At 48.2% G+C, this 23,292-nt stretch overlaps 1 protein-coding gene across 7 annotated transcripts in view; it reads right to left on the bottom strand.

Annotated features, from left to right (window-relative positions):
• The window catches only part of MTSS1 (MTSS I-BAR domain containing 1), a 165,724-nt gene that overhangs the window by 36,219 nt on the left and 106,213 nt on the right, over positions 1 to 23,292 (bottom strand). For all 7 annotated transcript variants that reach the window (XM_060116310.1, XM_060116307.1, XM_060116312.1 and 4 more), the window contains exon 4: positions 273 to 357. In XM_060116310.1, coding sequence (XP_059972293.1) covers positions 273 to 357 — 85 coding nt within the window. The remainder of the gene's footprint in view (positions 1 to 272; positions 358 to 23,292) is intronic.

A 23,292-nucleotide genomic window follows, 5' to 3' on the forward strand; every position in this document is an offset into this window, starting at 1 on the left:
CAGGCTGTCTGGTCCTTCACTGGACCCCCAGGGCCCAGACCGCTGCTGGCAGATGCCCAGCCAAATACTTGTTCAGTGAGTGAGCAGACGGACGGGCTGTGATGAGAGATGGTCTGCGGGGCTTTAACGTTATGGGGAAACCAGCGCTGCTTGAGGCGAGTTATGCTATGTCTCACCGCTTCCTTAACCTGAAATCAGCAAGGGCGTCTCACCGCTTCCTTAACCTGAAATCAGCAAGGGCGTCTGAGGTCTGGGAGAAGCATGGTCCTCACCTGGAAAACTGCCTCAGCTTGGCTTCTATGCTCCGATGCCTCATGCACATCCTGGTTAAGGCCGAGCCAATCTCCCTGGTACCACCTGCAAAAGCAACAGAAGCAAACATGAGGGACAGAAGACAAGTAGGACTCACTGAGATCCTTAAAGAGAGAATGAAAGAATTAAACTAGCCAGACTTCACCATGTTATAAAACCCAAGCCACGGTCTTTCAGACTTCTCACCAGGCTTGTGTACACAGACGTAAACATTTATATATGGCTACATATCTTGAAATCATCATCAAAACAAAAGCTACCTTTACTATATACGATACCCTCTAATATTTTCTATTGTTTTTTTTTTTGGTTTTTTGATGCTGATTGTGACCCAGAAGTTGATTTTACAACCCACTCATGGGTCTGAAAAATACTTCTCAAGGAAGATGATTAAAATAGTATCTGATAGGGCTTCCCTGGTGGCGCAGTGGTTGAGAGTCCGCCTGCCGATGCAGGGAACACGGGTTCGTGCCCCAGTACGGGAAGGTCCCACATGCCGCGGAGCGGCTGGGCCCGTGAGCCACGGCCGCTGAGCCTGCGCATCCAGCGCGTCCGGAGCCTGTGCTCTGACAAGGGGGGGCCACAACAGTGAGAGGCCCGCGTACCACAAAAAAAAAAAAAAAAAAATATATATATATATATATATATATATATAGTATCTGATATAGTATCTGATATCTGGGGAAAGCTGTAGTTTTATTTTATTTTTTCCACTTCTGGCAAAATAATCCTCTTAGCATATTCAGAACCACCAATGAAGCCACTCCATAAAGCCACATATTCTAGAATACAAGTCATGTAGAGAAGAGCAGGGCTAAGCAAGATGAAAGAGCAGGGTATGTTTTTTGATGGGTTTGGGTAACACCAGAGAGAGAAGTCCTCAAACGCAGCAAATTGAAATACAGCTTAGTGTCCCTGAAATTCTTGTCATACTTTTCCCTTCAGACACACCCTTTTCTAAGATTATTTTTGAAGTTCCCTTCCTTGCTCCCCTTAGAAACAATGCTTAAATCAGCATTTACTTGGGCGTGGAGGAGGGGGAAGCAGACTGCATCTACAGATGGTAACTCTGCACTGAGACTGGAAAACACAATTACAAATGTTATGAAAACACTGGGGCTCATGAAATCAGAGGGAAACGTGTCCCCAAAACCATTGTTTTTATTTAATTTTTTTTTACAGACAAGGCCTTCAAGGGAAAGCACAGGAATTTATGGCAGGTTTAACCAAATCAAGTTAATAGGAAAAAAATTCCCTCCCCTATTAGTACTTGTGATATTATTACGGGCTGTGTTTTCCACTCTGCCTTCTCTCCTAGAAATGCCAGTGTGCTGCTTCACTTCCACCTGTTTTCCATTTTATTCTGCAAAACGATCAGGTTTCCAGAACCAAAAAATAAAGTAATAATGGTGATACCTATTTATTTATTTATTTATTTATTTATTTATATTTTTATTTATTTTTTATTTTTTGCTTTATAACAAATTAAATCAGTTATACATATACATATGTTCCCATATCCCCTCCCTTTTGCGTCTGGTGATACCTATTTAATATTTCTATATTTTATTTCAGTCTGAAAAGAAGCCTTCTGGAGCAATTCTTCCATTCTTCTAAAACAGGGTTTCTCAATCTGAACCCTATTGACACATAGGGGCAGGAGGATTCTTTGTTAGGGGGCCGTCCTTTGCGTTGTAGGATGGTTTGCCGCATCCCTGGCCTCAACCTACCAAAAGCCAGTAGCAGCCCCCCAGCCTGTGATACCTAAAAATGTTTCCAGACAGTACCAAGGGCTCCCTGGGGAGCAAGCTCTCCCCCAGTTGAGAAGCACTTCTGTAAAAGAAACTGACTAAGAATTAAAGGTCATCTGAGGCTGACTTTCTAAATGGCCAGAAGTGTAAAATGTTGCCCTAACACTCCCGGCACCTGCCAGGAGTTAGTGACCACTGGAGCTCAATCATCTACACTGCAGCTTGCACCTCTCCACCCGGGAAAACCAGTAGAGGGCGATGTTTTCACATGAGCCACTTGCCTTCTGGGCTCATTTCAGGTCCTTCAGCCTTTATTGCTTATAAGCAAGGACGAGGAACACTTAATCCGCAGGGAAATATCTCTTATTTTTCCTGGGCCTTCATTTAATTAAAAGTTAATAACCCGGCCACGCAAGGAAACTGGCACACTCATTCACAGCTGGTAAGAGTGTAAACTAGCACTTTTCTGGAGGAAAATTTGGCAGCTTTTATCAAGAAATGCCTTAAAAACAAGCCCCCTCTCTGACCCAGCAATTCTACTCCTAGAAATTTTACCAGAAGAAACAATTAAGGGTGAGAGCAAATCTTTACCTATGAGGACAGTCACCGAAATGTTGCTTATGGCAGTAAAAACTGGAAATAACATCCCATTCTAGGGAGCAGGTTGAATAAACCCTAGGACATAGCCACACAATGGACGAGCACACAGTCACCCAAAGTGCTGGAGAGCGATGGTGCAGGTCCCAGGAAGTGAGTCGTTTGTAGAGACCTGAGGATGTGCTGGGCTCTGGGATGAGTGCTGTGCACACGTGAGCTCATTTAATCCTCCCAACAAGCCCAGGTGTGCTGGTGTTACTATCATCCCAGACAGGAAAAAAGCCTTCCGTAATTTGGCCAGCGTCACCCTGCTCGTAAGTGGGATTCTATCCCAGGCCCAAATCTACGGAGTCCATGCATTTAACCTCTCAGCACATGGCACTTACTACAGACAAAGGGCAGAGCCAGGAACCCCAAACACTCCGCTCAGCTAACTTAACTACACGCTCTTATGGATGCTGAGGCTTTACGGTCCAGCTCTCAAATGTTTGTTCCTGAGCCTAGAACTGTTGAATTGGCACCACGGGAGCTACGCTCCAATCTTTGCTAAGCTGTTACACAGAGCTCAGTGACCCAGAGCTGCTTCGTTGATTACTCGTGAGTTTGAGTCTCCTCAAAATAAAATGCTGCAGTTGGAAAAGATTACCTCAAAGCTCAGCTCCCTCACCCCATTTCTCTGCTCCCGGTTTCTGGTAGCTTCCCAGATATTTTCATATGTTGCCACTGGTCATTTATCATCCCCAGGAAAGCCCAAGGCTTCCCAGAAACAGCTGAACTGTGGGATGAGAACAAGCAGTTTCTCAACATGCTGTGTGCAACCCACCACTGTGCTCTGCAGCACAGGGCTTCCTGTGAGAGAAGGAAATGAAGAACCGGAGCAAACTCCCAAATCGCAGCGTCTCTGTCCAAGTGGCACGAGGGCAGGAGACAGGCAGCTGACATCCTCCGCGGACCCTGGGACCCAGCCATCAGCACTGCGGCTGATCTCAGCCACGCAGGGAGGGCCCTCTAAAAACAGCTCCATCCATGGATGTGCTTCACAGGGTCTTCTGCTCTTCCTGACCCCTTGCTAAGAACTAAAAAAAAAAAAATCAGCAGGTTTGAAAAAGCTTCAGAGGAAGCTGGCTTTAGTTACAATGCCAGAGCCGACATCTGGAAGAGCTCTGAGCTGACAGAGAGAATATTTATGGAATCAAATGACTGCGATGTACTCAGCAGCTTGCGAGTAAGGACAAGATCTTACTTGTTTTCTGTTTTCCCTGCACCCAGCACTAGTACAGACTGAAGAAACCAACATGGACCACTCGGAGAGCACTTTTTTGCTATACCTGGAGGCGGAGCAAGGGACTGGGTTTGTCTTTAACACATAAATATTTGTGTATCATCTTTGGCGCACAATAGAAGACTCAAAATAAATACAAGATCCTTATTATCTTACAAAAGGTCTATACGGATTCAAGGTCAGCCTGGAGAAACAATGGTGTATTTGTTTTTTTTTAATTGCAGTATAGTTGACTTACAATGTTGTGTTAGTTTCTGGTGTACAGCAAAGTGATTCATATCTATATATTCTTTTTCAGATTCTTCTCCATTATAGGTTATTACAAGATATTGAATGTAGTTCCCTGTGCTATACAGTAGGACCTTGTTGTTTATCTAATTTTCTATTGTTGCTGTAATAAATTACCAAATTTTAAAATTTATTTAAATTTTAAATATATTAAATTTAAATTTATCAATATTTTAATTTAAAGCAGCACACAGCTATTATCTTACAGTTCTGGAAACTGGAAGTCCAAAATCAATTTCTCCAGGCTAAAATCAAGCTGTCAGGAGGGCTTCGTTCCTCTGGAGGCCCAGAGAACCTGTTTCCTTGCCTCTTCCAGCTTCTACCGGCCGCCTGCACTCCTTGGCTCCTGGCACCTTCCTCCACTTTCAAAGTCGGTGTCCTCACATCTTCTCTGACTCTGATCCTCCTTCCTCCTTCTTATAAGAACACTTGTGCTGTACTGGACCCACCTTAATAATCCAAGATAATCTCCCCCATCTCAAGATCCTTAGCTGAATCATATCTGCAAAGCCCCTTTCGTCATGTACAGTAACATATTCACAGGTTCTGGGGTTGAGGACGTGGGTGTTTGGGGGGGCATTATTCTGCCTACCAAAGATGAATAGGAGTTGTTAATTTGGGGAGAGTGCACAGGGCACTATGATCCACTCTCCAGAGTCCGTCTATTCCTCCCCAGAGGATTAATCAGGGCCAATGATCTAATGCCATCCCCTTTGGCAGTGGCTGGTTCAGGGATGAGACAAAGATAGAGAGGTTGATGCGGAGGCCTTTGGGGAAAATGTCCCTATGTCCCTGATCTTTTTTTTTTTAATAAGTTTATTTATTTTGGGCTGTGTTGGGTCTTCGTTGCTGCACACAGGCTTCAGTAGTTGTGGCACACGGGCTCAGTAGTTGCGGCACACGGGCTCTAGAGCACGGGCTCAGTAGTTGTAGCGCGCAGGCTTAGTTGCTCTGCGGCATGTGGGGTCTTCCCGGACCAGGGCTCGAACTCGTGTGCCCTGCATTGGCAGGTGGATTCTCAACCGCTGCACCACCAGGGAAGTCCTGACAATGTCCCTGATCTTAAGATCAACACACCGCAGAGACCCCACAGGTCATGAACTGGAAGCAGGCTGCCCACCTGCTGTGGTCAGCCAGCATTCTGGCCGTGAGGACACCTGCCTTAGGAGGAGGCACGTCCTGTGGACGGAACACAGAAGGAGCCCGAGCCTCCAGTGACCTCGCTGGGCTGCCAAATTAACACAGTGGGGAGCCTGCTCTCCTAGACCTGGGGCTCCTGTTTTGCAAATTCACACATCTCCTTATTTTTAAAGCAACTTTGATTTGGTTCTCTCTTTTGCCAGTTTAAAGAAGAGGGAAGGGAGCAACAGCCTCGTGCTTCCTCACAGCACCAGGAACCACCCCGTGGCTAAAGGAAATATTAAGTCCATCACACGCTGCTGAGAGAGGCACAGATACTTTATGGCAAAAATCTTCATTCTTTTCAGCGTGATACATGTTAAGAACTTTCTCCCATAACAAGCAAAGGTTTTTATGATAAATTAGTGCAAAATCAGCTGACGATCAAAACTGGGTGATCTGCAAAGGAGATAATCCGTGGGAAGAAAGAAGTAAAAAGGCTGGAGGTTAGACTATCAAAGTATGAACATGGGGGCAGAATACGATGAGTTTTGCACGTGAAGACACAAATTCCACAAACATTTATTCAGCACTGTATTAGTTTCCTAGGGCTGCTGTAACAAAGTACCCCAAACTGGTTGGTTTAAAACAACCAAAATTTATTGTCTCACCATTCTGGAGGTTAGAAGTCCAAAACCAAGGTGTCGGCAGGGCCCTGCTCCCTCTGAAACCTGCAGGGGAAGAATTCTTCCCTGCCTCTTCCTAGCTCTGGTGGTTGCTGGCCATCCACAGCTGGTAGGTGCATCACTCCAGTCTCTGCGTCTGTCTTCACATGGCAATTTCCCTGTGTGTCTGTCTTCACGTGAGACATATGTGAAGGTATTCTCCTCTCTGCCTGTTATCTGTGTCCAAATTTCTTTCTTCTTATAAAGACACCAGTTGTATTGGATTAGGGCCTACCCTAATGACCTCATGTTAACTTGATTACACCTGCAAAGACTTTATGCCCAACTGAGGTCACATTCACAGGTACCGGGAGTTAGAATGCAAGTTGTCTTTTGGGGGGGAATACAACACGCCCCATAATAAGTATCTACCATACAACAAGGATTAAAGTGATTCCAAAGATGACAAAGACCTAACCCTGGAGGGGCTCACAGACTGGCTGGGAGATTGCTATGAAATGGTGCAGGGAAAGTGATTGCTGCAGCAGCCCTATGAGGTAGGTGCTATTGTCCTCATCTTAGAAATGGAAAAAACTGAGGCTCTGGATGGTTAACTAATTGGCTGAGGGCCACAGAACTGGTAAGCGGTAGAGCTAAGATCCAAGCCCTGCTTTTACGGATACCGGAAGGCTCTCTCCCACCACGACAAGCTGGAGGCATTCTCCACCGAGGACAAAGAGACGCATTAAAGTCCCAAACATAATACCTTTACATAAACATATACAAACATAAACCTTTTAATGCCTATTGGGGAAGGATACAGGCAGTGGGGGGATAAGGAGAGGAGAGCCAATGACCCACTGTTCCTTCCCCCACAAAGCCTGACACGGCTACACCCTCCAGACTGCCACCTGCCACAGTGACTTTGCAGACAGAGGCAGGCCAGTGGCATCCATCAAGTGGCATCGCCCATCCCTCCACGCTGCCTCACTTGCAGGTGGCGTCCATCTCCCCACACAGCAGAGGACTAATGGACAGGCCATCTTGGGGTTTACAGTGTGCAGGTGGTGAACGAGGCTTGAAAAGCTGTTCTTTCAGGCTCAGCTTCTGCTGCAGGAGGGGTCAGGGCTGGAGGAAGCGAGGTGTAAGAAGTGCCCAGGTGGAAGCGCACGGCTACGATAAGGTGCTGTGCATCTTGGCCACTCCTCTGAGCACTGATGTTGGGAGGCTAATTAAGAATCAGATGGGGCTTCCCTGGTGGCCCAGTGGTTGAGGGTCCGCCTGCCAATGCAGGGGACACGGGTTCGTGCCCTGGTCCGGGAGGATCCCACATGCCGCGGAGCGGCTGGGCCCGTGAGCCATGGCCACTGAGCCTGCGCATCCGGAGTGTGTGCTCTGCAGCGGGAGAGGCCACAACAGTGAGAGGCCCGCGTACCGCAAAAAGAAAAAAAAAAAAAAAAAAAGAATCAGACGGCACCCCTGGACGGGAAAGTGCTCTCTGAAACCTCTGCAGGGGAGAGGGTCACAGGGACAGGCCCACCCTGGGCAGGTCCTGACCTCAGCACTGCTGACATTTTGGGCCAGATCCGTCTTTGCTGAGGGAGCTGTCCTGGGCACTGGAGGATGTTTTGGTTAGCCCTCCCCCGCGCAAGTCAAGTCGACCAGGAATGTCTCCAGACATTGTCAATCGTCCCCTGGGTGCAGAATCACCCCCGATGAGAAGCACTGGCCTAGGGGAACACGTGTCCACCCACGAGGAGGGGTCGCTGATTCCGGTGCCGGACCTCGGGAAGCCTCAACTGACACACTCCACTGTCACGGCAGCTGCTATGGGAGCTATTAGCTGGCTGCCCACCCCCAGCTTCACAACCTCAGACAGGCAACTCCTGTCCCCACAATGAAGAAAAGATTCCACTTGCCACTAGAGACACACTGATTTCAGAATACGAAATTGACATTCCCCACAAAGTCAATAGGCACAAACTCCCTCACCCACAGACTTAGGGCCACAGGAATTCAACCAGAGGCAGAATGTGTTCAAGTCCAGAACATGAGAATACTCAAAGGATTAGGAAAGAGCCCAAAGCCCACGGCAGGCGGAATCTCAGCACAGAAGTGCCACCATCTGTATAGTTAGGAGAACTCCTCTGTGAGGCCAACAAGAGGCAGGGGAGTAAGACATTGACCTCAAACCACTCAATGGCTTGTGACTTCTCCCTGGACACCAGCCAGCGATGCACTGTCGGCCCCGAAGCGTCTCTGAAAATCTGTGACTCTGGACACCAAACAGGCACCAAGCACACCTAACCTGACAGGCACTCTCTCTCTGTGGATATGTGAAACTGCTTGCTGCACCCAGTTGTTCATAAGTTTAAAAGATCTAAGAGAGGTGGCCATGCTCCCAGGCACATAACCACCAAACATAGCAAACATCAAATACAACTGTAGGTTGCCCCGTGACATATTTTTATCAGAAATCTTTCTCCAAAACATAGGTTTATCCACACCCAATCTTACCTGTTGAGGTGTAAGTGGGCTCCCTCGCCTGTCCACTGACCCCCAAAAGAGTCCTGGGGGCACCATAACAGCTGTATCCCACCCTCGCTCTCCTCTGTGCCACACACCTGGGTGACAGGCAGACCCTAAGCAGCCTGCAAGCTGCAGAGCGTCCAAAGCAGCCGCTTTCCCACTGTGGCTGATTTGGAGTCTTAGCACAAACTCCTTGGCATCTCCCGAATTAGCGTGAGGGTCTGGAGGAAAAGCAGTGGAGCCAAAGGGTTTAGAGCTTGGCTCTGAAACCAGACAATGTGGATTCAAAGCCCAGCTCCCCCATTCGCCAACTGCGTGACCTTGGGAAGGGTCTAACTTGCTTAGATTCAAATGTTGATGACTGTACTCCAAAAAAATGGTTATGCCAATTGGTGTTTCATGTCATCTTGGTTGCATATAAATACCACATCCCAAATGCATCATCTGTAATTTCCAGTTGGGGCTTCTTGTGAACCAATCTGAGGTATCCTAGATTTTTTGTTGTTTTTTACGATTTTTGTCACCGATCTTTCACAACTGCCTCATCCATATTTAATTTGATGGCAATATATATATTGTTTGAAAAGCAACTCGCTTTTATCTTCCTAAACATTCCACTTATTCTGCAGAAACAACCAATCTTGATTTTCACACTCCTATCCCAAAGATTTATGTACCTTATAATTAAATAATGTGATGACATACAATTGGCACATACAGGTTTGGGAACACACACAACTGACCCTTGGTTAAGCTGACAGCTCAGGTAGAAGAAGTGTGTGGACACAGAGAGAAGCCTACTTAGCTTCGAGCTTGTTGCAGGCAGGGGTTGGTATATTTCATAGAGAAAATAAAGAGCCCTGGTTACATCGATGGGCCAGTTAAGTAGGGCTTTGATGTAGCAATAATCAGCCAAGTCCTACAAAAAGGCAAAGGCCAGAGTAATTAGCTCAGGCCTGGTTGGAGTGTCCATCCACAATGACGTGTTAGCCAGCGTGTGACAGCCCTCACTTTTCCCGCATCTAATATCGCCCTTCCCCGAGGAGCTAGCTAATGGGTACACAGAAGGCAAGGTAAGAGTACAAAGGAACAAAGCCAGAATTGTTCCGCTGGGGCTCAGGGTGGGCCGCCCCCAAATGCGCCACACTGGCATATTGATTATTTTGAATTAAAGTTACTTAAGAAATGGCCAGGGCTTCCCTGGTGGCGCAGTGGTTGAGAGTCCGCCTACCGATGCAGGGGACACGGGTTCATGCCCCGGTCTGGGAAGATCCCACATGCCGCGGAGCGGCTGGGCCCGTGAGCCATGGCTGCTGGGCCTGCGCGTCCGGAACCTGTGCTCCGCAACGGGAGAGGCCACAGCAGTGAGAGGCCCGCGTACCGCAAAAAAAAAAAAAAAGAAGGGAACTTAATTCTGATGCCCGAAGAGGCTCAACCATGACGCCCAGTTAACGAAGACCACACTTTACCCAAATGTTCAGTCCAAGGGACCGAGTCCAAAAGGCCATTAGATGGACCCCTACAGTGAGACCAGCAACAGGGTCAGCAGGGAGCCCTCGGGCACTCCAGGCAGGGGACCAGCAGGACCTCAGGTGGAGGCCGGCACACCTGCTTGAGGCTCTAGGCAGCGGATCTTCCAGGTGACCTCCAGGCTGGATTAGATGATCCCCCTTTACCGCTGTAAGAAAAATGATCTTATGGCAGCTGGGATGCTGGAGGAGAGACAAGGGGCGTTCCTATATTCCACAAACACTGCTGTGTTCGATGCTACTGTGGTCTTGACTCTTGGACTGTCAGCGGAGGAGACACCCCCTGCCCTCCTGGGATGCAGCTCATCTAAACTCGGCAGCCACAGAGTTCAGGGTGACCTTAGGGCTGGGAGGTGCCTCGGAAAACTCACCAAGCAACAAACCAGTGGTTCCTTACTGCTCGGCACCCGACGCTTGCTTTTAATGAGCAGAGAAGCTCCGGGTGCCCCCTCAGGAGTCCCTCACCCACTGCCGTTTCTCTTGCTCAGGGAAATGCATCCATGTCCTTCACTGTGTCCCTGTGAGAAGGCTGGTTCCTGTCGGGGGCACTGTCATTTTCATTAAAGGTCTAAGGAGGCATGCAGGGTGTTAAGAATATCAAAAAACCAAACTGTTTCTTCTGGCTTCCTCAGCATTTTATTTTTATTCTTGGGCGCAGACAGATGGACAGCGGAGAGGTGGCATCATCTAATGCCCTGTATCTGTTTAACTACAGGAAGGGAAGGGAAAGGGATAAACAACTAGTTCCTGGTATTACGAGTTACCATACAGACCACCTATCATTTATATCAGCCACTCAGTAGAGACACTGGTCATCCATAAATCACTGAAGAATATCCAAATACCTTATGCTGGTCCTGAAAATGGTTTCAAAACTATCCAAACATTTCTGTATGTGCTATTTACATCACCGAAATATTCTTGCAACAAATACACAATTTGATTTCAAGGAAACGAACGAATGAGAAACATGAATAATATTTTAAGCGTGGAAGGATCTGTCCCTTTGTCTTCTGAGGGTTACTTAGGACAAAAGTGGAAAAACTTAAAAGATTTTCAAAAATAAACCCGGAAATCTCCTGGACAAAGGAAGCCTGACTTCCCTTTTGCTACAATGGCAGTCCTAACGTGCTTCCATCCTCAAGGAAGAGAAAAACATGCAGAGCTTCCTGTTCAGAAACTGTATTCTTGGGCTCCTGTATGTGGCTGAGATGTGTGGGACAATCCAGCTGGTATTCATGGGGCACCTAATACTGCGCATGCAACAAATGCTGGGGAGGATCGGCCACAGGTTTTGGGAAGATGCCCTTGTGCCCACACGCGGGGTGGAAGATACTGCCAACTGTTATCAGCTGACAATCGTTCAGCCAATCTCACACTTCCCAGCTTCTCCCACTTCACGACTTTTCAAAAAGCAGAGGAAACAAGAAAGAAAGAAAGAAAGAAAAAAAAACTACACACAGTCCCACCACCATCTGGTGGCTTCAGACCAGCACGCACAAGATTCTGGCATGCACGGCACTGGCAGCCACAAAGAGCAATATTCCTCTTCTTATGTTGCTATTTCAAAAGCGAAGTGAGACTGGTAATATGGAAACACAAAAACACGGACACGCTCGCACTTCTAGGAAAAACCCTAGTAGGAGCAAAGGCATTCCGACAGGGACTCTCTCCACCTTCATTTCTGATGGAATGGCGCCCGGTTGCAAAGTACTGCGGGAGTGTCACCTGGGAAATGCCGCCGGCTCCCCGACATCTGCCACCATGAACTCCCGCTGCCAGGGTCTGCCTCTGCTGTATGGGTGCAGAAAGACGCTCCCGCTGGAGCCAGGCCTGAGCAGCTCGAGGACGCCAACACGTGCCAGCAAAGCAGATGTGGGTTGATGTGCAAAACCACACGTCGTTTTCTTAGCACATGAAATTGAACTGTCAGGCAGATAAGATGCTCACAGCCACTGAGCTGAGCATTACCTCCCAGGCGGCTTTCAGGGATAAATCTCAAGGTGGCTTGAGGAATATGGAAGCAGAGGAGGGCAGTTCATGTTTTAGGGGTCAGAGTTAAGAGCCTGAGGCACCCGTCTCCCCCAAAGGGTTGAGACCCCAGAAAGCGAACCCTTGATGCCTCTTTAAGCTGCTCCTCTGGCTCTGCTTCTGTTGGTGACCAGAGCCCTTGTAACAGAGATTATCCTTAGGACAGTTTATCCTAAAGCCTCCAGTATCTAGAGTCAGGTTACCCTTGTGTGTTGCTGGCCTAAGAGCTACTCTATTCTCTTAAGGGGCTTCTATACCTCCCTGAACTACGCCAGAATGTGCTGACTTTACCATCTCTCAGGAAGCAATCTTGCTGCTTTCCAAATTATTAAGAGTAGCTACCATTTACTGAGCATTGGCAATCTAACAGGCACTTGCAAGCACACTGTATTCAATTTTTAAAATCTCATGATACTCCTTCTATAGGTATCATTGTAAGGTAAGGATTATTATCCTCATTTTACAGATGAGGACAAGGGGGCTCAGAGAAGTTAAGTAATTTGCCCACGGTTGCACAGGAGAATTCAGGATTTGCATCCAGGGCTGAGTCCATAGTTAGAACTTGTAACCATCTGTGAAGACATCTCACTGTTGCTAACATGTAGCAACATATTTGGTGGATGAGAAGTTAGGCTTTTGCTCTCCAGCCCCATCCTGTGACTGAAGGAAAATTAAAACCCTGCCACCCAGACATCTGTGTTATCAGCCAGACTCAAACCACACTGCCGCCACTTCAACTGTGTGTGAGCAGGCTGGTCTGCATGCAAGGCCCTGGGATCAGGTGGGCATGGGCTGTCTCAGCATGCCTCACCTCCTGCAAGCTTCCTGTGGCACTGGGGTGTTATTTATTCGTGCAGAGGACCCTTCCCTACTTGCCAGAAGAATCTTTCCCCAAATCACCCTTTCAGCTACTGACCCATCCCAGGAAGGGCCGCTGAAGTAGCGTTTCCCAGAAACGGCCATCCCTGCTTAGCTGAATTCAGCATCCCTTGGTTTCTACAAACACTGTGTTTCTCATAAAACAGCACATAAAGTGCATATCTTTGGACATAGTAGGTGCTCAACAAACCTGACGAAGTGGGACCTCACAGACATGCCAAGCTTCAAGTTCTAGGCCCGTAACACTGGCTCTGCCCAATTCTCTTAGTACATCTCCCTCCTCCCCACTCTTTTCTCCATCCCTACTCCACACCCCACCCATCCCTGTAATAAGGAACCCATCAGGAGAGGTTAAGATTTAAGATTCCAAGGGAAAAGTGGTTGCACTTAGGCCGAGACTACACCCGTGACACTGGAAATGCAGTCAGAGTTCCCTTTTGTAGCTAACTTCCCAGCCAAATTCACTTAAGATCATTCAAACACTTAATTACCATCTTAGTGTCTTCCCCTCAATTTCTATCTCGAGTCGTACCTTCCCCCAACGGTTTCTGAATGAATGTTTGGATGGTTTCTGACCTAAGAGTAATTGAAACTCTAACCCTGGTACAGCCAACAGGAGGCTGACTCTTACAGCCAAACCGAGAAAGCAGGTCTAAGGCTCCAGGTGGCAAGAAAGCAGCAGCGTGACACAACCAATGTGTCCTTAAGACCCTACAAGCCAGGCCAGCCCTGACCTCCCATCCTCCATACAGGGTACAAACTGGTTTTAGTTCCTAGCTCCCCAACTGAGTCTCAAGGTCAAGCAGTAGTAATGTGGGTCCCAAAACTATTCCTCTCCTCAATTCCCTGAGAATTCCACCGCCACGCAGACCGTGCCAGGTGAAATGCAGGTGGACCAGGTGCCCTGGACAGGGAGGACAGACACGTGGAACCTGAGTGTTCACCATGTTGCACGCCCATAGGACACGGTGGTTTTGCTGGGACAGGCTCCTGCTGGTGAAGCTTCCCCACCCTCGCCAGATGTCTTCCTGCCAACAGAGAAACGGCAACTCTGGGTCCAGAGAAAAGAGGAGGCTTGGGAGCATCCAAGGCAAAGTTTGAGGGCAAAGTGGCTCAATGGAAGCTGAGAGCGGGTCACAACGTGGTCCTCAGTTCCCACTGGCCTCCATCCCTCCCATGCCCGGGACAATAAGAAGCCTACAGAGGACCCAGTATAAAAAGGTGGGCGTGAAGTAATGTTTCTCCTCTGCCTTGCACAGGTCTAGCAGTTCAGAGGCCTCCAGCACTGGCACTTAAGGATGGGATAATGGAGGGAAGGAGCGAATAAGGGGGCCAGGTGATCGCTAGCTCACCTCCCCGTTCCCACGCATATACACACGTTGTCACATTTGTAGCACTGTCCTGGGTTTACTACTTCTTGGGCCTGTGTCCCCCATTGATAGGTGACCTCCAGAGACAGTTTCTGAACCACCCCTGAATTCCCAGTGTCTGACAAGATACATGACCCATCTTTGACTCAATAGATATTTTGCAGATAAAGGAAACCAAAAAAGCCAAAAAAAAAAAAAAGAAAAGTTTAATAATTGGATAATATCCTATTCTGAAGAGCTGAGCTAAATCTGAGCTCCCAGGAGAGGGTGCTAAGAGGTTCGTTTTGAGTATTAGACTCACCCCTGGATCCACTCTGCCATGATGTGAAGACAAAAGGGAACAGGAGTTCTGGATGGAAAAGCTGTGAATTCTGGGAGTCCTGCCTGGTTTAAGGTTCAATATCGTCTAGGGAAAAAGCATATCTAAATGCTAATTTGATAAAGAATATTTAGACCAATGTTTGGCTATTCTGCCAACCTTTCAAATGAAATATTTGAGCACCTACTACATGCAAGCCGTTGAGGAATAATAAGAGGGTGAGTCTTCTTCCAGGTAAGAACGCACACAAAAGAAAAATAAGGAAGAATTGAGTCTTTTTGTTTGAAGATACGGGGCTGATAACGGACCTCAAAAATCCCCATTAGCATGGAAGAGGGTCCATTAAAATGTTCACAATATTCCGAGCATATTTTTTTTATAAGATAATTACTAAGAATCTCAGGAAGCTTCACATCCCCTTATATGCTGTTAGAAAAGCCTTTGCAGGAGCAGCTCTGTTGCCATGACAACAATCACTTGGCTGAGTATAAAGGAGGACCAGGGACCTACCAGATGGTATTCTCAACAGTCAGCCCTGAGATTTTTGAAAGCCACTTTCTAAAGGACCTTCAGCATCTCGGAGTTACAGAATTTACAAGCTGAGTGAGACCTCAGGGGTAACCTAGTTTTAGCAAGTCACCGCAATTTCTCTTTTCTCACCCTTGCCTGAGTTGCCCAGACTCAGCTGAAACATCTCTACGGCCAGAGACCTTACTCTGCACCCCCCCATAGGAAAGGGCAGGGAGCCCTCCCCCCACCCCCATAATCCTTAGAGTGGAGTGAGCATAGGTTTAGGAAGAGAGGGAGTTATTTGAAGAAAACTTCCTTCCCCAAGCAGAAGGTTTGGGTAAAGCATTCTGGCCTCTTTGGCAATGGCTGCCACTGCTCGATGAGTCTGAACAAAACAAGAACAGCCGTGGAAGGTAGCTCCTCCGAGGTCTTAAGCACAGAGCTGGTTTCTAATTCCAGCCATCGAGTACTACCTGGAAATTCATAATTGTCACCTAAACAGAACGAGTACCAAGGACCCTGGTGGGACTCAGTAAACCACTTAGGAGGCTACATGTGGCAAAAACATAACCACATGGCTTCTCTCCACCTGCTGTATACACAGCGCACACGTGTGCGTGCACGTACACACAAACCCACCACGATGTGCCTCTTGAGTCACCCTGCAGAGCATCACTGAGGACGGCTTCTCTCAGGGCCCTGGTCACTTTTTGAGATGAATGCATGTGGATTCTTCGGTAACTCCCAGGGGGCCACATTTATGTAGACCAGGACTGGGAGAAGAGGGCGGGGTGAGCTGGAGGGACTGCAGGGTAAGTAATTCATCAAAGTGGGTGCAAGCCTTCCTGAAGGGGAAAACCCACACCTCGCCCGCATGTGCTGCTATGAGAAGCGGCACGGCCTGCAGAGGAGCCTTCCAGATCGAGCCAACCTGAAGAGGAGACCTCCAAGTATCTCCTGGCACCACCCCATCGTGGCGAGGTCCCGAGACAGCAGGGGCCCGGGAAGCTCTCCTGGGTGCCTGCTTCTGTCCGCAGCTCCCTTCAATTCACTGTGCCCTGCAGCTCACCACTTCCCAGGTGGCTCTGGACACCATCTGCATCTCCCAACAGACACTCTGGGCCAGTGCAGCGGTACCTGGGACCACCACCATGAAGCAAGCTTAATGGCTCATTTCATATGCGAAAGAGTCAGAAAAGTGTAAAGGGAAGAATCTATCTTTAAACCCCAGTGTACTTGGCGCCTTATAAAGAATTTCCACCCTCCCAAAAGAAGACTTTGAAAAAATGAAACAGATTTGCATGGCCTGCAGTACTCTCCTTGATACCAGACACCCGAGTGGGCTTATTTTCACAGGAACAGATTTGATATGAAGACAGCACCAGTGAGCAGGGGTCTCCCCAAAAGGCTGCCACGCAGCCCCCCAGGGTTTGCCGCCAACGTTTCCAATCAGGAGCCCAGCACTCCTTCGGTGAAGAACCCAGCAAACCATCTTGATAGGACTCCATCGGCAAACTTTAAAGTTTGAGGCAGGAATTAACTCCAGTAAGGATCCGTGTCGATTCTGTGAGCATCCCAGAGAGATGGCGTGACCCCACTCCAAACTAGTGGTGACAACTGCGGGAGACAAAGGCAGAGAGGGGCTCCCAACCCGAAGGCGGAGGACAAAGAGGGCGGGACAGGCAGGCGTAGGCTCGTTCCTGGTCCAGAGAAAGAGCTGGCCCTCCCCCTCTGCGGGCCTGTCAGCCAAGTTTCCAGAAGACCACGCAGGGCCACAGGAAACGGCACAGGCGGACAGCCGTGAGGTAAGAACGGCTCTGTGTCCAGATGGCTGAAAAGATCAGCTCCCAGCCCTGGAGAGGCTGGTTTATTTTAGGAGACAATTACCAGTTATTACAAAGCTGAAACTGACCATTCAGGTAGAAGTCTTAGCATCGGGGATCTTCTGGTTCCAAGCAAGAACACAGGAAAAGCTATGACATTTGAATGAGGTCAAGTATAAAGAGTGTGTCTGTGTGCATCTGTGTGTCTGGGTGTCTATGAGAGACAGATACAGACACGAGTGAACCCAAGAGTAGGGACAGGTTAAGGCACCTGACAATACTAACCCACTAGGTTAACACAGAATTGTATTCAGCCCACAAACAAGCATTCAAAAGCAGATCAATAACTGCTTAAAAAAAGAGAGAGACTAAAGAAACCCAATTTTCTTATTTTTTAAGGTCAAAAGACTGAGACCCATCTGGTGGATTAATAAGCCCAGGACACCCACCATCCAGCTGAGTGCCCCACCAGAGAAACAACCAAATCCCATATGCAGGCTATTCCTCTAATTTCATTCTTTGGGAAACAGGGAGAAGGGAACCCTAGGGAACGTTTCTCTGGCCCTGGAGAGATGGCCTGTTACTGAACGCCTGAGACGGAGAGTAACAGGCCCAGCCGGTCACGAATCTAGACCCAGGCCCCCGGGTACACCACCTCTCAGCTAGCGCAGGGCAAGCCAGCCAAGCAGCGGTGTCCCACCAAGGTTCAGAACTGGGTTCAGGTGCTGGACATCCCTCGTCACTGTTCCAGCTCTCCCTCCAACCAACGGTATAACCTTGGGTGATACCCACTCTGAACCTCAGTTTCCTCCGCAGACAGCACCTCTACCACAGACCCATTGAGTGAGATAATCCAAGTAGGATGCTGAGCACCAGGCCCCGTGCGGATGGAGTTAAGTATGCAACAGATACTTGCTATTAACATTCAAAACTGCAGCTCTCTGTTTCCAGACCTCTTCACTGCCTTTATGCGCACACAAGACTTCGCAACTAAATCTGGTTTTGGATTTACATCTCACCTCATTCCAAAATGCATTTGAGGTTTCTGTTTAGTACCTCAACAGCAGCAAAAATTTGTGTTATGATCAATTAAGAGGAGGAGGTTACTGCCTTCAAAGACAGCCACAGGCCCTTCAAGCCTCTTGGGGCTGCTATATATGGCTGCACAGGCTGTGCACTGTACAACTCCAGGGGACACCATTCCCACAGACAATGAGTCGTGAGCATCCTAAGGTCTGGTTTCTATCCCAGTCAAGTCTGGAATGAGGTCTAGAGTTATATATGGCTGCACAGGCTGTGCACTGCACAACTCCAGGGGACACCATTCCCACAGACAATGAGTCGTGAGCATCCTAAGGTCTGGTTTCTATCCCAGTCAAGTCTGGAATGAGGTCTAGAGTGGAATCTGAGTCATGGCACTGCCAGCTCTACCATCCCCCTTCCCGTACCCTCTCCTTTCATTTCGTCTCTTAGTAAGCTGTAAAATAGACTAAATCACTCTCAGCAGAGGGACAGCTCCCACCCCAGACAGCTGGAGGACAGAATGGGATGATTATTTACTACTGAAACCTGGTTTGGTAGTACCGATGGCCCACCCACATATGTGAAAAAAAGAAAAAACGTCACACCTTAAGTTCCCGGGAATTACTCAACTAAGAATGAGGTTGGGACACCCTTTTCCTCTCCTTTCTGGGTGGATGGGTAGATTTGTTTTCCTGATGTAGAGAGGCCCACTCATCTTTGCCCTCTTTATGGTGCTGGAAAATCATCTCTGATTTCCAAACCAACAGCAGACTCACCAGCTGACTTCAACTTACCAACGAGGTGCATGGTCCAGAAAACTGTTTATACTTCAGCTGTTTTGGAAATAGACATGATTTTTTTTTCCCCCAAAGAAGCAATGTGGTGAATGGTAATTATGTTCTCAGGGTAACTGACAAACTGAACCCATTACATGTCTAACCCAGGTACTACTGAACCTCAGGGTTTCTATCGGAAAAAAAGTACTCATTTTCAACTTGGGACGTGGGTTTTAGTGGCAAAGAGAAAAGGGCAGAGAGAGAAAAGGAGGAGACTCCTGCACTTGAAAGGACGACACTTTCTGCACTTAATAAATATTCTACATCCACCACGCACAAACACCACAATGAGTCAACATAACAGTCCTTGCTCTAAAACAAGCTCCCAAGCCTGTGGTACAAAACGACAGCTAAATAGGAATGGATGATCCAAGGTGATAAGGTTCCAGATTTGGGGAGTCAAGAAGAGCTTGTCTCAGCTGAGACAGAACAGCCCAGACAGGCTAAGACAGGATATCGGAGGGTCCAGAAAGTTGGGAAGATAGAGCATTCCAGACAGAGAGAAGAGCATTTGCAAAGGCCAGGCAGCAAGAGGGAACAGTGTGTGTCTGGGGGCCTCTAAGGAATCCAAAGTGGCTAGAGCATCACAGACATGGGAGTGGCTCAGAGGATGAGGCTGGAGGGAGAGGGCAGGCTTTGAAATGACCTCAGCAATAAGGTCAAGCTTTGGGGGGCAGGTAACTTCACCCCAAGGCAAATGGGAGCCCCAGAAAGGTTTAAAAGAAGGTGCATGGCCAAGAGGTGGAAGCAACCCATGTCTGCCTACGGATGATGGATAAACAAGATGTGGTATATACACACAATGGAATATACTTCAGCCTTTAAAAGGAAGGAAATCCAGTGACATGCTACAAACATGGATGAACCTCGGGGGTATTACATCAAGTGAAGCAAGCCAGACACAAAAAGGCAAATACTATATGATTCTACATATATGAGGTACCTAACATGGTCAAGTTCATAGAGAAGAAAGTAGAATAGTGGTTATCAGGGGCTGGGGGCAGGCGGACATGGAGAATCGTTTAATGGGTACAGAGTCAGTTTGCAAGATGAAAAGGTTCTGGAGCTCTGTTGAAGAACAGTGTAGATATATTTAACACTACTGGACTGTATACTTTAAATGGTTAAGATGATAATTCATCAACTAATGTAAAAGTCAGGTGTGAATGGCAGAGGTCGTCCCAGATGAAACGATCAGTCCTTGGCTATAGGTTTTTCTTTTTTCAAAAAAATAAAAAAATTAAAAATAATAGTCACTCAAATCCGTTTTAAGCTCTCTGATAGCAGGGACCGCCTCTCATGAAACAAGTATCCCCTGGCATGGGCAGGTGGAAGATCCGTGAATGAGATGCTCCTACAGGAAGCGCCTGCTTTCGTGCCTGCCTGCAATGACCTACTTAAGCCCGGGTCGTTTCTGATACACATACCCCACAACTCCTCTGTGCACTGAGTTAGTTATTTGTCCCCCCTCTCGCCTGTGTTCCTAATAGAAAGCCCAGTCCTTGGCCAGTGCCCCCTGAAGAACAGTGGTTCAAGGGCACACGCACCAGAGTCAGGACTCGGTTCAAATCCCAGTTCCCCAAGTCCCTACCAGTCCTCACCTTCTCAAGCCTCAGTGTCCTCATCTCTAAAGTGAGGGGCAACAGTACCAGGTTGTTGAGAGGACTCAGTGAGAAGGCACCTATGAGACACAGGGCCAAGCACACAGTCAGCACTAACGTGGTGGCTGTTATTTATAGAGTCCCTAACACTGTATCCAGCGCACTTAATAAAAAAATTTTTAACGGTAATGTCCATTCAGAACTATTCAACAAAATGGAGGCTGTGGCTTCCAAGCCCAAGTGAAGCACTGGCAAAACCTTTCAACAGGGCTTCCCTGGTGGCGCAGTGGTTGAGAGTCCGCCTGCCAATGCAGGGGACACAGGTTCGTGCCCCGGTCCGGGAAGATCCCACATGCCGTGGAGCGGCTAGGCCCGTGAGCCATGGCCGCTGAGCCTGTGCGTCCGGAGCCTGTGCTCCGCAACGGGAGAGGCCACAACAGTGAGAGGCCCGCGTACCGCGAAAAAAAAAAAAAAACTTTCAACAAATGCAACAGTCGTACTTGGTTCATATGAATCATAACACTTCTTAAAAGCAGAGGAAGTGGCTCAGAAAAAATGAGCAATAGCATCTGGACAAGCTAAAGGGCACCTAAGTCCATTAGTCACTCCTCAGCAGTACAAATACACATGCAAAGGAGCTCTACGAAAGGATATAATCAAACCTTAAGATGGAAAGAAATCCTGACACAGGCTACGGCGCGGGTGAACCTTGAAGACATTCTGCTGAGTGAAATAAGATGGTCACAAAAAGACAAATACTGTCTGATTCTACTCACAGGAGGTGTCTAGAGTAATCCAAATCATGGAAACAGAATGTGGAAAAGCCAGGGGCTGGAGTAAGAAGAAAATGGGGAGCTGTCATCTCACGGGTATAGCTTCAGTTTTGCAAGATGGGCAAGTGCTAGAGACTGGCTAGGCGACAACGTGACTATACTTAACACTACTGAGCTCCACACTAAAAAATGGCATTTTTTAATATAAAGATGGAAATTGTTATATTATATGTATTTTCCCACTATTAAAAATGAAATGAAAAATTTCAAAGGATCGCCACAATCTCATCTCAGCCTCAGTTTCCGCTTTAGGGATGGTTCTGGAGGAGGAACAGAGGCCAGCACAGGAATGTGATGCCGTGTCTGACCAGATCAGTCTGGTGGCCTTAGAACGAGTCATTCAGCATCACGGGGTGAACGAGCCCAGGCCCCAGGGCCTTTGAACCTGCAGGGTCCCCTGTCCCTCCTCAGTACCACTTTCCCCTTTGCCACCATCAGAGGTGACAACATCAGGTCCTCACGGCTCTGGGCCACATCTGCCTCCAACCGCAACAGGAATGCAATTTCATGTTTGCAAATGCAGGGCACGGATCCACCAGACCAAACATGAAGACACTCAGCGTACAAAGGAGCATGCAGACACTCTGCCGAGATTGTGTCAGAAGGCTCTGCGCTGTCCTAGGCTTGAGTCTGCAACACGTGACTCCAGGGCAATGAACTGCACACGGAGCCATGTTCATGTGCATCTGGGCTGATTGGGAAGCTGGTGGAGGCTAAGAACACGGGCTCCGGCACCTTCTCAGTCTGTTTGTGCTGCTGCGGCCGCCACTGCTGCAAGTGTGCTTGGCCTTGAGCAGTCAACACACGCCATCAGCACTGCTCTGTTACGTGGGCTTAGCCCACAGATATGCCTCAGTATGTCCTGACATCCTGCCCACATGCCAGCGCTGGGCACGGGAGGTATAAAAACAAGAAAGGCCATCCCTGCTGCCAAGAGTCTGTGGTCTCATAAGAGCGTTAGATACGCAAGCTAGTGGGCACCTGTTCCTCACAGGTGCTATGATGGACTAGAGGGACATGAAAGGAAGAAGATGGAATAACTGAGCACCCCTCCCCCCCGCCAGTCCTCTAACACTCCCTTTCTGAGTCTGAAGTGATTGCTGCTGCTGATAATACCTGGGAGAGAATTAAACTCTTTCTCAATTCACCCCTCGAGCAATAAGGCATTTCCCTGTTGAAATCTTGATTGCTTTTTCATTTCAAATTTTGAGCTCCTTTAGGAAAACAGGGATTGATTAGCAAACAATTAGATTAACTGGCAGAAATCCACACCTAAGGACTAGCATTTCATCGGCTCTCTGCCTGCAGCAAATCCTAATGTTTTTCCAATCAGGATTATGTAAGTAGGCGACCCACAGCTGGAAAGGCTCTCTGCTCAGAGTGAGGGCAGTGTGTCTCCTTCAGCCTTCAAAGTCCGTGCCTAATGTTCTTCCCAGGATTCCTTCCCAGAACACTGGTGGCAAAAAGATGCTTTGCAGGCAGCCTGGGCATCCAGTGTGGGCTTCCCCCCTGCTGTAAGAGGTAGTGATGTGGTTGCCACGCAGCCTAGAATCATCAGGAGACCAGCAGCTGCCGCCACGAGGCAGGGGTCCCGTGCCTCTCCCTTCCATTTGCAGGAGAACAAGTACCCACCAGAGGGCCAGTAGGGTCCAGAGAGTCCCCACTCAGGTCGGGAGGGAGCAGACATTCAGGCGCAAGTGCCATTAACTCTCTGAACCCACTTACTTAAATTTTCCTGGCCAGTCGATGATAGAAGACCTAAAATTCCGTTCTCCTCCTCCTTAGGAATGAAAGAACCGGGGGAGCTGGGAGGAGCCTTGAAAAACCATCTGGTACTTCAGAAGGGATCTTGCCTGAACCAGAGGTTTGCAAAAGAGTAACTTTTTTTTTTTTTTTCGGTACACGGGCCTCTCACTGTTGTGGCCTCTCCCGTTGCGGAGCACAGGCTCCGGACGCGCAGGCTCAGCGGCCATGGCTCACAGGCCCAGCCGCTCC

Source organism: Mesoplodon densirostris, chromosome 13 (genome assembly GCF_025265405.1).
Source record: "Mesoplodon densirostris isolate mMesDen1 chromosome 13, mMesDen1 primary haplotype, whole genome shotgun sequence".
Lineage (NCBI taxonomy): Eukaryota > Metazoa > Chordata > Mammalia > Artiodactyla > Ziphiidae > Mesoplodon > Mesoplodon densirostris.